The 14,777-nt window shown below is 35.3% G+C and overlaps 1 protein-coding gene across 1 annotated transcript in view; it reads left to right on the forward strand.

The window, feature by feature from the left end:
- Tll1 (tolloid like 1) overlaps window positions 1-14,777 on the forward strand; it is a 125,889-nt gene that overhangs the window by 72,255 nt on the left and 38,857 nt on the right. Inside the window, exons 14-17 of the mRNA XM_055597887.1 lie at window positions 1,244-1,369; window positions 3,135-3,295; window positions 7,012-7,192; window positions 13,230-13,355. Of these exons, the coding sequence (XP_055453862.1) occupies window positions 1,244-1,369; window positions 3,135-3,295; window positions 7,012-7,192; window positions 13,230-13,355 (594 nt within the window). The remainder of the gene's footprint in view (window positions 1-1,243; window positions 1,370-3,134; window positions 3,296-7,011; window positions 7,193-13,229; window positions 13,356-14,777) is intronic.

Below are 14,777 nucleotides of genomic sequence, written 5' to 3' on the forward strand. Positions count from 1 at the left end.
CTTTGTGTTGGCTTTTATAGGATAAATAGGTCAATTTATGTATGCCAAATTCACCATTAGGTAGCTAAGTGTTTCCCTTATTTAAATAGCACAGTTCATTTTCATCAAGAGTTGTTCAGGAGTTCACTATATAAATTGAAAGGTGGGTAAAGTTATCATTTCAGCTATACAAGTTTATTAAAACATGCATTAACACATGTAAAATCTTTCGGATATGTCATGTGTCAGTGATAAAAACACTACCTTTTGTGTTTATGTGTTTAGCTGTCAAAGTTCTTAATATTTTGCGCATATGTGTCTTTGTAAGGTGTACATATTTGCATAAATCATATCAGTTTATTTATGAAGAGTGTAGGTATAGAGTACTTTGTCTTTGTACATTTAAAAATAATGCCTATTATATCTGCATCTGAAAAGATTGCACTGAAGCTTATTATGCATTAATATTTATTGGCTATATATAACATAATTGATGTACATTTACATTATGTTTTATACAATAAACAGCATATATTTATACAAATAAATGTTTATATTATAAATATTTTATAAAAACCACTGTAACCATGAAAAAAATCTAGTCAACTACTAAGTTTCCCTATATTTTAAATTTGTTGTCACCACAGTCTACTTCTTGATGATGACATTTGTTTAAAGCATTTGTGTGGAGTGTGTTTATGTGCATGTGGTATTTATGTGTGTGTGAATATCTGTGTGAATGTCTGTGTGTCTATAGGTGCTAATAAGTACATCCAGGGCTTCTCATATATAAATCATATATTCTACCACTCAACTGTATGTCTCCAGTTTCTAAAAGCATGTTCTCAGATATATTTAAGAAATTATGAATAAATTGTAATTAATAAAAATTAAAATAAAAAAAGAAATTATGCTGTGAACTCTTAAAGTGATGCTGTATTTTTTCAACTAATTCCAAAACATCTCTGGATTTACTGATCTCCATTTGCCCTTATGTTCAGAAACAAAACACACTACACATGAGATAATGGGACTTTCATTGCCCCTGTAGCATGTAGGTTTCCGGACGCTCCCTGTTCTCTGGTGTCAGTTGCCATACCATGCTTTCCTACATACAGGTCAACGGCAAAGGCTTATCCCTCAGACCCTGTGCTGAGAAATCAGTTTACTGTTTTATTCAGAGCCACTAAGCATCATATTTTATTTAGCCTTGTTAACAGAGACTAAGCACTCTAGTTGTTCTGTGTCTTTCTTGATTTTATAGAAGAAGATGAGTGTGCCAAGCCTGACCGAGGAGGCTGTGAACAGAGGTGTCTTAACACACTGGGCAGCTACCAGTGTGCCTGTGAGCCTGGCTATGAACTGGGGCCAGACAAAAGAAGCTGTGAAGGTCAGACCTCTGTCTTGTCTCTGTGTTCTTTGTCTCGCCCTCTCTCTGTTTCTCTGTCTCTGTCTGAATCTCTCTCTCTCTCTCTCTCTCTCTCTCTCTCTCTCTCTGTCTCTCTGCTTTCATTTTTTTCCCCATAGCAAATACAGCTGACATAAAACCTCACCTGGTCTCTTGTCATTAACCTCTGTCCTTTCCTCTTTTGGTTATGAAACATGTATGTGTTTCTAGCTCTGCTTTCTCCAGCATCTAGCGCTCAGCTTCCTTTCCCCCACTCTCTCATCATTCCTACAGTCATCTATCCTCCCCTCCCAGTATCAGAACTCTTCTCCCTCCTTTCTGTTCTTTGTGCATGAATGTATTCTTTCACAAGTGTTCATCTACATATTTCTATATATTTTGTTTTTATTGTTTTCTTGACATACTATATGCATAGATCATACTTGTTCACTTGTTAGATTAACCAGCCCTAATTTCACCATCTTCATATCTTCATCATCTACCACAGACATAAGTAAGCATTTAGCAAAAATTTAAACATATATTTATGATTTAACAAATTATTATACAATGACTTTTTGTTGTGATTATCCATATTTCTTCATTAAAATCTCACATGAGGGTTTATGAACAATGTTTTGTTACCAGGAACTGTAATCTCTATATTAACTACTGCTATTGCCATCTGCAGCTCCATGCCAGAGCTTTGCATGTCACAAGCAGGTGCTGAATCACTGACCTGTATCCTCCAGATTAACATGACTATTCATGTTAATAGCGGCTCCTAGAAATAAATCCATCTTTTCATAGTCATTTATCAAAAGCCTAGTAAAAATGAGTGTACCAGTAACTAAATATTTACTAATATGGTATGAACACACATACCTGTGTGTTACATGAGCATGTAAACATGCCAGTAGTCTCAGGCAACTACTGAACATCCCAGGAATCAGTTATAAGCTGGGTGTAGTATGTGCTCATTTTATTCAACTTCCCTTGTAATACTCTGACTTTGGTAATTCCAATAGCAACCAAGAAAGGACATATAAACAGTGTCTACCCCAAAAAAGACCATTAAATAGCAAAGAAAAAGTTGTTAAATGAAATTCTTTGGAATAACATGTTTTATCTGCTATTTTATCTTTCTTGCTAGTATATGTTAAATGGCCTTACTTGCCTTTCAATACTGTAAAGCAATTTTTAAAAGTAGGTTTGTGTATTAGAACATTTTATGATATCTATCATCAATCTACTTATCATCTATATCTATCTATCATCTTTCCATAATCATCTACGTCTGTTTGTATGCCTCTCTCTGCCTATTATTTCTCAACTATCTATTTCTATTTAGCCATCATCTCCCAATCATTTATCTATTATATATCTCTATGTATGTTTTTCTTGTTTTCCACAATTTTACTAATTTCCAAAAAAGTTATTTTAATTTTTTAGTCATCAAGATACTGTAAAATATTTTACATGTATTTAGAAGAGAAAAAAAAATATGGACCTGGTTTTGTGTTATTCACTTAAACTTTGAAGAAATTTAAAATGTTATACTTTTGCCATAATTTGCATTGCCCCAAGCTACTGATTAATGAATGGGATCTGATGACAAAACCTTTTTACTAAAAACCAGGGCCTACGTACACAGCTTCTAGAGTTGTCAACTAGAAGCTGCTTCGCATTTAATGCTGACATGGTGGGTGATGGATTGGGAGGTGCAGAGTGGGGCGCCTCCATTAAGGAGCAAACTTTTCTCTTCCAGCTGCTTGCGGAGGACTCCTTACGAAGCTCAATGGCACCATAACCACCCCTGGCTGGCCCAAAGAATACCCCCCAAACAAAAACTGTGTGTGGCAAGTGATTGCGCCAAGCCAGTATAGAATCTCTGTGAAGTTTGAGGTTTTTGAATTGGAAGGAAATGAAGTAAGTGAACAATGTCAGCAATGTCTTTACCGTGTTTTGAGACCCGGAAAGAGCACGAGACGCTACGTAAATGTCCCTTCATTACTTCTGCAAGTACTTATGACTCTGCTGGCATGGGTGATACCTAGTTTTGTCTGGGAGACTGAAAATTACCTGGAAGGTTTTTCAGTTAATTTAAAGTACAATATTTTCAAAATTCACAAAATCACTACAGAGTATTTAGGATATGCTTTCATATTACATAAATAATTTTAGTAAAATAATAAAAGAAAACCAAAAAATAATTGAATGAGATAAAAAATGTCCAGTTATGAGAAAGGTATATTCTACTTTTGGAAATTAGTGTATTTTCTTATGTATGTATTTTTTCATTTATGGATTGTACTTGTGGTTAACAAACCAAAATATTAATTTTAGCATAAGAAAATATAAATTTAGGTGACGTTATTCCTGTTCAATATATAGCTTATTGGACTGACAGCTCAGCTTTTTGAAAGATGAACACATAGAAACTTGTGAAACCACTTATCTGGAAATGTCTGTGAACAATCCACAAACAACTTCAGGTGGAATTGTAAACCTAGGAATGATATTGAAAAAATGTTGCCTAGGTTTTTGGTTTAGAAACAAGGTTATGAATACCTGTTTCCTTTGATGTCTTTTTTTTTCTATTAAAATCCTTTTATGATTCTTTTAATTGACTAAATTATTCATTCATTCATTCATTCATTCATTCATTCATTCACTTTACATCTCAATAGTAACCCTCTTCCTCCTGTCTTCCCAGTCCTACCCACCTTCCATCTTCCAGGTATTGTCACACCTCTTACCCCTCAGAAAAGGGCACCCCATCCCAGTACATCAAGTTGTATCAGGACTGAACGTTTCCTCTACCAAGCCCACCGTGCCAGGAGGAAGTGATAGAAAATCATATAAGAGTCCTTGTCAGAGACAGCCCTGCTCCCTTTACTAGGAGGTCCAGATAAAAACCAAACTGTCTGTGGAGTACTTATGTGTAGGGGGTCTAGGTCAAGTCAATATATGGTCCTTGGTCAGTTCTGATTCCTTTCTTAACTTTTATTTCTGCATTTACATTTAATTTAACTTTATTAAGTTCCACTAAGTATAATGAAAAAATATTAATCATTTTGATTTACCGTATACCTATTGAAACTTGTAAAACATGGGATCAGAAATGTATGATTGCTTCTGGGACGTCATTTTTTTGGGGTGGCAGGTTTTATATACAATTTCTCTGGTGTACTTATTTTTGGCTCTTGTTCCTTTTTTTTTTCCCTCCTCATTCTGCCTTTAAATATTATTTTTTCAGGTAATTCAACATGTAGCCATTAAGGTACTTTTATACATTTAAAAAATCCCATGGAGGCTTTAAGTGAAATGTCGTGGGTGACTTTTGGGTGCTAAACTTAGGCATTTTGGAGAACTGTAGGATCACAAAACTTAATTGGCTGGCATGAGTACAAAGCTGATTTGGTAAAGTACTTGTCATGTGGACATGAGGACTTGAATTCTGTATGCAGTGCCTACACAGAAAGCTAGACATGGTTGAGCATGCTTGTAGTTCCAGCACTGGGGAGACCAAGACATGCAGATCCACAGGCCTTGTTGGACATTTAGTCTAGACTAGTTGGTGAACCTCAGGCTCCATGAGACACCCTGTCAAACAAAGGAAGTGGACCGCTCATGAAAAATGAAAACTGAAGTTGACATCTGACTTACACATGTGCGCGCTCACCTACACATTACAAACATGTGAAGATGCACATACATTAATAGGCTTATTTAGATTATTTCCAATATCATATCTAAAAACATGATGGGCATCAAATAATCCTCTTAAATATTTGATCCACATGAATATAACTTCTTTAAACAATTACTTCAAATCAAGGTGAATATTGAAATGAAGATATTGATTTTAACATACAGTTAGAAAAGCTTTTTATATGTTCTACACATTCCAGAAATGAGATTTCTCGATCAGCCTATGAGTTGTAATTAATGAATACTGAATTAGCTCTGCTATCATAATTGTTGCTGCATGTATTACTTGTGTCAGGGGAGACATTTTGAATTTACACATGGTATGAGAAGAAAAAGGAGGAGGAAGGAGCAGAACGGATTCGTCCAAGTGGAGCTTTGTGTCCTGGAAAGCCTCATTCTCATTGTAATGGCCCCCATTCACAGAATAGCTGGCTGTGAACTTGTTAACATATGCCAGAATTCTTAAACTTATAATGGTGTTACTGTGTGGAAAGCCATCTCAGCAGTCTATGTATTTTAACAGCTTGATAACTTAACTGTTTACAATAAAAGGCCAAAGCAAAATATTGACTTCTAGAATATTAGAATAAGATAAAACCTCATTAATTTATTTCCTGTACTGATTTCTTTGAAGAAAGTCAACGGTGAAGACCTTCAGAATCTGAAACATTCTCTTAGAATGGGGTTCTCTCTAAACAAATCCCACAGACTAACAAAGTATGTAGAAAAATTACCTCATTCTTCCCAGTAGCAGTTTGTTTATTTAGCACCTAATTAATATCACAAAAACTCCCAGTGATTTGAGTTGACATATTTCAAAGTACAGATCATGCCCCAGGGTTCACTTGTATGCATTGTTAAACCTTGCTAATTACACGTTTATATAATAAAGTTGTTCATGCAAGATACATTCTGCAGAATATGCTCTGTTAGAGCTTGGGACATGTGCTGTGGAAACATCTGTTAGTGGCCGTAAATATAGCTTAAGAATACTTGGCATTCAGTTGTGTCCTTGCATTTTCACAATGCTAGGTAAATAAATTAGACTGGCTTACTTCATTTTGTTACAAATGGAGGGGCTTATTCTACTGAAGAGATTTAGCATTGTTTACAATCCAGTAGAAGTCCTACAGAATAATCTTCAGTACCAAACATTGCAGGGAATTGAGGAACACGAGTGCTCCAATAAGCTTTAAAGACAGGATTTTTTTACTCCACATTAATTGCCTATCTTCTGCTTGGAGTTATGATTGGTGCTGCTCAGATCAGGGAGCCTTGCTTACAGGACACAGCAGTGGTCTAAACTTACAGTGGTCTATTAGTCAATGGCAAGAATGTGTGAAAAGTATACCTTTGTACATATTATATATAAAAAAAATCTGAACACAGATTTTTTTTTGTTCTTGTTCATCCACAAAATGAAAAGGATTACTTCTATTGATAATTGTCATTTCAGGGGAAAAAAAGTAGCAAATAATTTTATGTATTCATCATCGATGTTAGATAAGACATGACGAATGCTTTCACAATTCCTTCTGAAATTTAAAACAAAAAAATAAATAAATAAAAAGAAGGCAGCAACTGTAGCTTATCTTCTGTCTGTTGACACCAGCTTTGAACAAATGCTCATCTTAATTCATATTTTGGTATTTTTGTAGAAGATAAATGCAATGAATCATACAAATAAATTGACACAAGCATGTGACACTCCAGGTGTTTCTCCACAATAAACTTCATGAACTTTTATGCCTTCTGCCTCACAGTTGATTACTGCTGGTTTTCTTTTTCTTTTTTCTTTTTCCCCCTTCTGAGTTAATCCCAGTAGGACAACCATGGGACTGATAAACTAAAACTGTGACAGTTATCTCTAACACAAATGTCAATCAACCAGTTCTGTCTAATTGGTGATCCTGACCACCATGTTTGCCCAGGTTTGCAAATATGATTATGTGGAGGTTTGGAGTGGCCTTTCGTCTGAGTCTAAGCTGCATGGCAAATTCTGTGGAGCTGACGTACCTGAAGTGATCACATCCCACTTCAACAACATGAGGATCGAATTCAAGTCGGACAACACGGTATCCAAGAAAGGCTTCAAGGCACATTTTTTCTCAGGTATAAGTGTGTGCATGTTGTGTGTGCACAAGTTTCTATCCTCTGCGTGTACTGCCTTTAGCTGCAATCTTTTCTTCACTGCTTTCTGTTCATGTAAGAGGGAAAGCCTGAGCTAGGTTTAGCAGCTTGATCAATGAAAATGTTAGTTTATAATATAGACCTCAATGAAATGCTTTCCCTAAATAATAGCTCTTTAATAAATTTAAATAGAGCAAAGGCTGGTACAAGAACTATAATATTTTCATATACTGGCTATTCGCTACATGTGTATGTTAATAATGACACCAGACATCCCCCAAATTTCCAGATTTTCCAAATATTTGTTGCTTCAGAAAATGTGATCTCATTGGAGAACTAAATTTGTTTTTCTCTTTTATATTTCTTTAATATATTAGGCTAAAATCAATGTAATGTTTGTCTAGTTTCTACATTGTGGTAGGTATGGAAAATGTAATTTTTAAAGATTTCATTTAAATAATCTTACATAGCTTTCCATAGATATATGGAAGTGTAATTTAAATTTTATTTTATAGAGATATAACAATAACTGCCACTTAAAGGGTTGTCAATGTAAGTAGTCTTTAAAATTAATTAAAAGTACATTTTTTACATAAAAGCCAAAATGTAAAAAATGCCTAATTTTTGCAAATATGTGTATGAACACAAGTAAATCCTGTTTTCTCAGTCTCACTTTTAATAAAGCAGTTTTGAGGGCTGACCTTCAAAATTACATTGTAATAAACTTCCCCATAGAAATCTAGTCTTTGTGTGTAGCTAGCAACATGTTTAACACAGCTGAATCCCAATGATATTTTGATACTAGGTAATTTGGTTTGAGTTAATTCAAATTGTATTCATGCCATCCTATGCCATCTTCCCTCAGCTTAAAATTAATGAGATTTACAGTTGTTCAGGATTTGCTTGCAGTTTTCAGTGTAAGCACTATTGAGTTCCAAGTCAATGGATCTTACTTTCCTTGTTCTCCTTCATTCCTTTCTCTGAGATTTAATTACCTTTTAAATTTTCTTTTCAACCATTTTTTAAGATTTATATTATTCAAAGCAGAATTTAAATATCCTACTCTAATAAAAAGAAGACATTTTTAGACCTATTTATTTTGTAAATATTGTATATCTTGAAGTTTCTAAGTGATCCAGTAATTATGTGGAGAAAAGACTGCCTACCTTAGTACTGCCTAAATATTTATCTTAAAAGTTGAATTTATGAAATGAATGAATTTTTGTAAGCCACTTAAAACATCTAGAATCTTTTACATTACGTTAAGTGAACATTTTATCTAAAAACTGTTTAAAATTTTAATAAAACAAATCCTGATTCCAAAGGATGTTTAACTCTATAGATTAGTTAAGTTTAAATTTTGTTACTTTTGTCCAGACAAGGCTTTGTGAACAGTAGCGTGGATGTGTAAAATGCCTTGTTTTACTCTTATAACATAGATGTATCAAGGCACTCAGCAGGGCATCTGGCACAAGCAAACACATTTGCTTTATGAGCTCTGTGAAATAGCCACATTCCTTGGCAGCGCCTGTAATTGCTAATTAGCTATAAAGCAAGTTCCTTGGTAATAATCATACTCAAGAAGCCAGTCTGATATTGGTATTTATGTCAATCCTCTAATTAAAAAATTGTGTATACAGATTATATAATATGTTAATTTTGAAAAACATCACACAGGTTTATTGTGTAGAGTGATGTCAATGAGTGTAACAAATAATTTAGATAAAGAGACAACTGAAGCCCCCACTCTTCTATTGTTACGTTCATTTGTATGTGTTCATCTAAGGGCTGCGACATCGAAGGAATTAAACACATTGCTCCATGCCACAGTGTATCTACTCCTTGGTTTTTCTTGGTCTGCCAGCCATTTGTTTAACCATAAGAGTCAGCCATGACCTTGGCAACTTTCTGTTTCTCTAATAGATTGCCACTTGGTAAAAACCACAATAATTGTAAGAGAAAATAAAATTCCACTATTCTCTTTTAGTTCCAATGGAAGGTCTTAGAAATCTTTCAGATTCAGGTTTAAAATAGTTTGGATACATAATTAGATCTACAGTACACCTAAACTCTTGGGTCTTTATGTCAAATAAGTAGTACATCTGCCTCCAGGAAAGGAGGGTAAATTTGTATTTGACATAAGTCGCTTCATGACGTGCAAATAAGGGATGGTAAGAGGTGAAAAATACTGACCTATGATGAAAATATAATTGAATTAGTTTTGAATTATCTAATGGCAGACAGTTGAATATGCATGGTACTTTAATATATATACAGAGATGTTTTTATCAAGCCTTAGTCTGAAATTTTTATTCTTGGAAAACTAAAGTTGTTATTTTATTATTTAGAATTATATATTATTATAATCTATGAAATTCTAATCAAGAATATAATATATGGAGATATTTTTACATGCTTTAGAATAAAAATTTCTAGAAAACTTAAACATTTATTATAAAATGAATTGTATCAATTCATTTGGGTAACATATTATTCTATGTTACCCAAAAAGGAAAACTATTTAAAAATTAAGTTCTTGTTCCCCTTACTTTGGAAAACTACTTGGGGACTTGGAAAGGGGCAAGGAGGAGACCAGGGAGGGAGTGTGGGGTTGGGGAGGGAATGAGGGAGCGGGATACAGCTGGGACACAGAATTAACAAAATGTAACTAAAGAGAAAAATAAAATAAACTTGCATTTCAGATGAACAAAAAAAAAATTAAGTTCTATTGCAAGAAGTTATTCATCAGGAATAAAGACAAACAAATGTATTCAAATTTTAATGTATTCAGCAAAATTGATATGCATAGTATTAGTTTTGATATGCCTAATAGAATAATCACAGTAATTCTAGTTTTTTTAGTCATAGCTTTTAGCTGTATCTGCTCCCTCATTCCCTCCCAAACCGTCCCTCCCTCATCTCCTCCCTGCCCCTTTCCAAGTCCACTGATTGGAGAGGGCCTCCTCCCCTTTCATCTGATACTGGTTTATCAGGTATCTTCAGAACTGGCTACAAAGTCATAGCTTTTAAATATGTACTTTTACATTTAACAGGAAGGATAAAAAGTATGTTTTAGAAAACTTATCTGAGAAATTAAAATGATTTGTCCCTTCCATTTTAGAGAAATTAATACAATTTTCATGTATCAATTCTAGGTAATTATAAAATATTAGTCAGAAGAAATTTTAAGTTAATTGATTTTATGTTTGATAAGTCCATGTGTATCTAGAAAAGCCGTTGTTTCTCATTATTGGCTAACTCCAATTGGACTCTTTTTTTACGTGCATGTATATACATATTTGACAAAGCTCCTATGAAAGTAGGTTTCTATATAACTTTACAAAGTTCTTTAGTATTAGTTATCTCTCCTCATACTTATCTACCCTGCCTTCCTATCCTACACCCCACTTAAACTTTATTGCTCCATTATTCCTCATTCCACCTTTATAGCATTTGCATTTTAACTCCCTTCCCTTAGATCACTACATCCTCCATGGACCCTTACTCATTTCCTGATTTCTGTGGGACATCCTTATCTGATAGCCAATGCTGAAGGCCAGGAATAATCTAGGAAGGAGGAGTGGAAAGAATGTAAGAGTCAGAGACGGAGGAGAACTCTAGTAAAACTGTCTTCTGCATACCACAGGCCAGTTGCACTTGTGAGTTCACAGCAGCTATGACAGCATGTACAAGACGTGTATAATCTCAAGCCATACAAAATCCCAGCATGGAGGAGGGAGGTGGCCATTAAGCCCTACCTACTAATTGAGAAATTCTTGGTAATTGATAGCTGCTATAGAAAGTCAGCTTGTCTCAAGGATGTGACCTTTGATATGCCGAACATACTCCAGTGGATGTCCTTTTAGTCCTGCACATACTGGGAATGTTAAGTGGATTCAGTGAGCATTTAGTGAGAGAGAGACAGAGAGAGACAAAGAGAGAGCGCATAGGAAGTTAGGAGTGAAAAGCGGTGGTGGGATATGAGAAACAAGGGTGGGAGCCAGGCTGGATTTGGTCCAAACATTATATGCATGTATGAATACTAAATTAAATATTTTTAAATTGTTCTAAGGTTATTAACAAACCTATTTCCCCCAAGTCCCTTCTACAGGAAACACACTTATCAGATGAAATCAAGAAAATTAGATTGTTTCATATATTACTATAAGCTCACTAGCTCTTGCTGAAAATATCAGCTGTAGAATTCAGATTCAGCCAACCTGAGATTGTTGTGCCGTTTTTGTTTTCATGGGTGGAAGGAGCATCTGAAAGATATTGCATTACATGTGCATCAGGGACAGGCTTCCAGTTGGATTTATATGGAAATGCTGGGCTTAGAATGACAGCTCATTCTCATCCTGTGATAACTGCTGCTCTCACTGGACTGATTGCCTGTTAATCCAGTTTGGCTTTGTTCCCTGTAGTGAATATGCTGGCTATTTCTAAAAGTTTTTATTCATTTCCTATTCTAACTGTTGTTTTACTTATCACATACCAAAAGCCTTTTAGGGGATGACTTATTAATAAACTGACCTACCACACAACTCTTTTATTTTTTTAAATTTTTTATTTATTATTTATTACAACTTATTCACTTTGTATCCCAGCTGTACCTTCCTCTTTCTTCTTCCAATCCCTCCCTCCCTCTTCTCCCCCTATGTCCCTCCCTTAGTCTACCTATAGAGGAGGTCTTTCTCCCCTTCTGTCTGATTCTAGCCTATCAGGTCTCATCAGGACTGGCTGCATCAGCTTCCTCTGTGGCTTGGCAAGGCTGCAACCCCCATTGGGAGATGATCAGAGAGCCTGCCTCTGAGTTAATGTCTCTGGCAGGAACTCACTTGGAGACTGAGTCTATGGTCTACATCTGTGCAAGGGTTTTAGGTCTTCTAGATACATGGTCCTTGGTTGAGGTATCAGGGCCCCCAGGGCTCAGGGTTTGTTTGTTTGTTTGTTTTCTTTTTGGCTCTGTTGGTCTCCTTTTGATGCTCCTGTCCTCATTAGGTCTTTCTATATCCCCCTTCTTTCATAAAATTCCATGTACTCTGCCCAAAGTTTGGCTATGAATTTTAGCCTCTGCTTCAATACCTTGATCAGTAGAATCTTTCAGAGGCCCTCTGTGTTAAGCTCCTGTCCTGTTCCCTGTCTTTCTCTGCTTCCGATGTCTATTGCATTTTTCCTTCTGAGGGAGGATTAAGCATCTTCCCTAGGGTCTTCCTTGTTGTATAGCTTCTTTAGGACTTAGATTTTAGTATGTTTATCCTATATTGAAGATAATGGCTAAGATAAAAATCTCAAGTGATGACACATGCTGGAAAGGGTGTAGAGAAAGGGGAACCCTCCTCCATTACTGGTGGGAATGTAAACTTGTACAACCACTTTGGAAATCAATCTGGCGCTTTCTCAGACAATTCAGAATAGTGATACCTCAAGATCCAGCTATAGGAAATATAGGCATATATATAGGCATATATCCAAAATATTCTCAAGTATACAAAAAGGACATTTGCCCAGCCATGTTTATAGCAGCTTTATTCATAATCGCCCGAAGCTGGAAACAACCTACATATCCCTCAGCTGAGGAATGGATACAGAAATTGTGGTACTTTTATACAATGGAATACTACTCAGTAATTAAAAATAAGTAAATCATGAAATTTGCAGATAAGCAGTGGGAACAAGAAAAGATCAAAGATCTTGTGTGAGGTAACCCAGCACCAGATCACTCTTTAAAATACATAAATTTAGACCCATGTTTGGAATGAACTATGAATGCCTTTTTTTCTGCCTTTGTTGTGAAATGCCCAAAGTAATTAAGTCTATGTATATCTGTAAAATTAATGACAACAAAACAATTACCATAATTACATTAAGCAATTTTTAAGACAGACTGCACACATATCTTGGAAACTTGTTTAGCTTTCTGTTGTGGTTGTACTTTTGCCTTTCTGTACCTCATGTCTTCATTATTTAAAACTTATTTTTGAAAACTGGTAACAATTGCTAAATATTTCTTTGCTAGATAAGGATGAATGCTCAAAGGATAATGGTGGCTGTCAACACGAGTGTGTCAACACAATGGGAAGTTACATGTGTCAGTGCCGGAATGGATTTGTGTTGCACGAGAACAAACATGATTGCAAAGAAGGTATGGGAAGAAATTATCTCTTCTTGACAACACCTCAAAACTATCATAGGTTGATTGAAGCCTGGCTTATATGCTGGTGGACTCTCCAAACCTAAAATTAAAAAAAATAAATAAATAAACTAAGGAATTCTATGTAGTGTTTAGGGATTCAAAGGATGCTTTCTGACACCTCATTAAATGACCCAAAGGTTTTGCACCTCACACATGGATGGCATTCAACTTTCTAACTTATTTAATAGAGAAGCTGCTACAAGGCCTTCTGGTAGATGCAATTTCATCCCCTAGTTCCAGGTCTTCTTAGAGAGACCTTATAACACGCTCTGAAGATAATGCCCTCAAAGTAGTTTATATTTGGTGTGACATTCCTCCTGAATATAACGTACATTTGCTATATGTGTGATGCCCCTTTAAATATCAGAAGTATCAAACTCAAAGGGTAGATTTTGTGCCATTTAAAGTCATAAGCAAGAGTTTAGAGAGGGGAAAGTATCCTAGCTGTATGATAATAACTTACTAGAGTTTTGTTTTTAAGATTTTGTTAAATGACCTTAATTTTGGCTACTGTGAGTTAAGTGGCAACAAAAGGCAGTTATCTATTTCTTTCTTCTTAGTGGGTCTGTTGTAGAATTGCTTACTTAGACTGGAATCAAGCCTCTCTTGAAAGAACAATTATTTTTTTAAAAATTTATAACTGCATTGTCAGTATGTGATCTGTATAAAATCAGAGATCTTTGAGGATTTTTTAAATACATCTTAGAATCACACATAATATCAATATGGACCTTCCTTTCAGAAAGAATTACATATCAGGGATTTTTTTCTTTTTCTTTGAGATAATGGCATTTTGCAGAATCACAGGCAAGCAAGGAGTTTTGCCCTCTACATTTATGAACAGGATGTTTATAACTTGGTGGGGCATGCTACTAAATCAAAGACTGGGACAAAAGGCCAATGATTTTGTAGACACATAAAGTAATTCAAAGAAAGGAAAACAGCTTTTACAGATTATGTGTGGAATCCGTGCTCAAATCTGTTTCTGACAGTAGCTTTCTGGAACTTATTTTATAGAAAACTTCCTGTTAGAAAAATGATTTCCAGATACTCCCTATTGTGGTTCATTTTTATTGCCAGGAAAGGGGTTGAGTTTTCCTCTACTTGTGTTGCACAGTACACACCTTGTCCTGCCTTGTGGGAGACTCCAGCTTTGCCATGAGCTGTCTCACATCCTGTAGATGTCCTGTTTCATAGGGCAAAGCTCATGGCCACTAGAAGCCAGGTCTCAGTCCAGAATTTTATCTTTTTGCAGTGTTCGGCCTCATGCACGCTATGCATCTGCTCTACCATTGAGATTTTAAGCTACCTTCTTGCTACATATTTCTTCTTCTTCTTCTTCTTCTTCTTCTTCTTCTTCTTCTTCTTCTT

Source organism: Psammomys obesus, unplaced genomic scaffold, assembly GCF_907164565.1.
Source record: "Psammomys obesus unplaced genomic scaffold, mPsaObe1.curated_primary_1811, whole genome shotgun sequence".
NCBI lineage: Eukaryota > Metazoa > Chordata > Mammalia > Rodentia > Muridae > Psammomys > Psammomys obesus.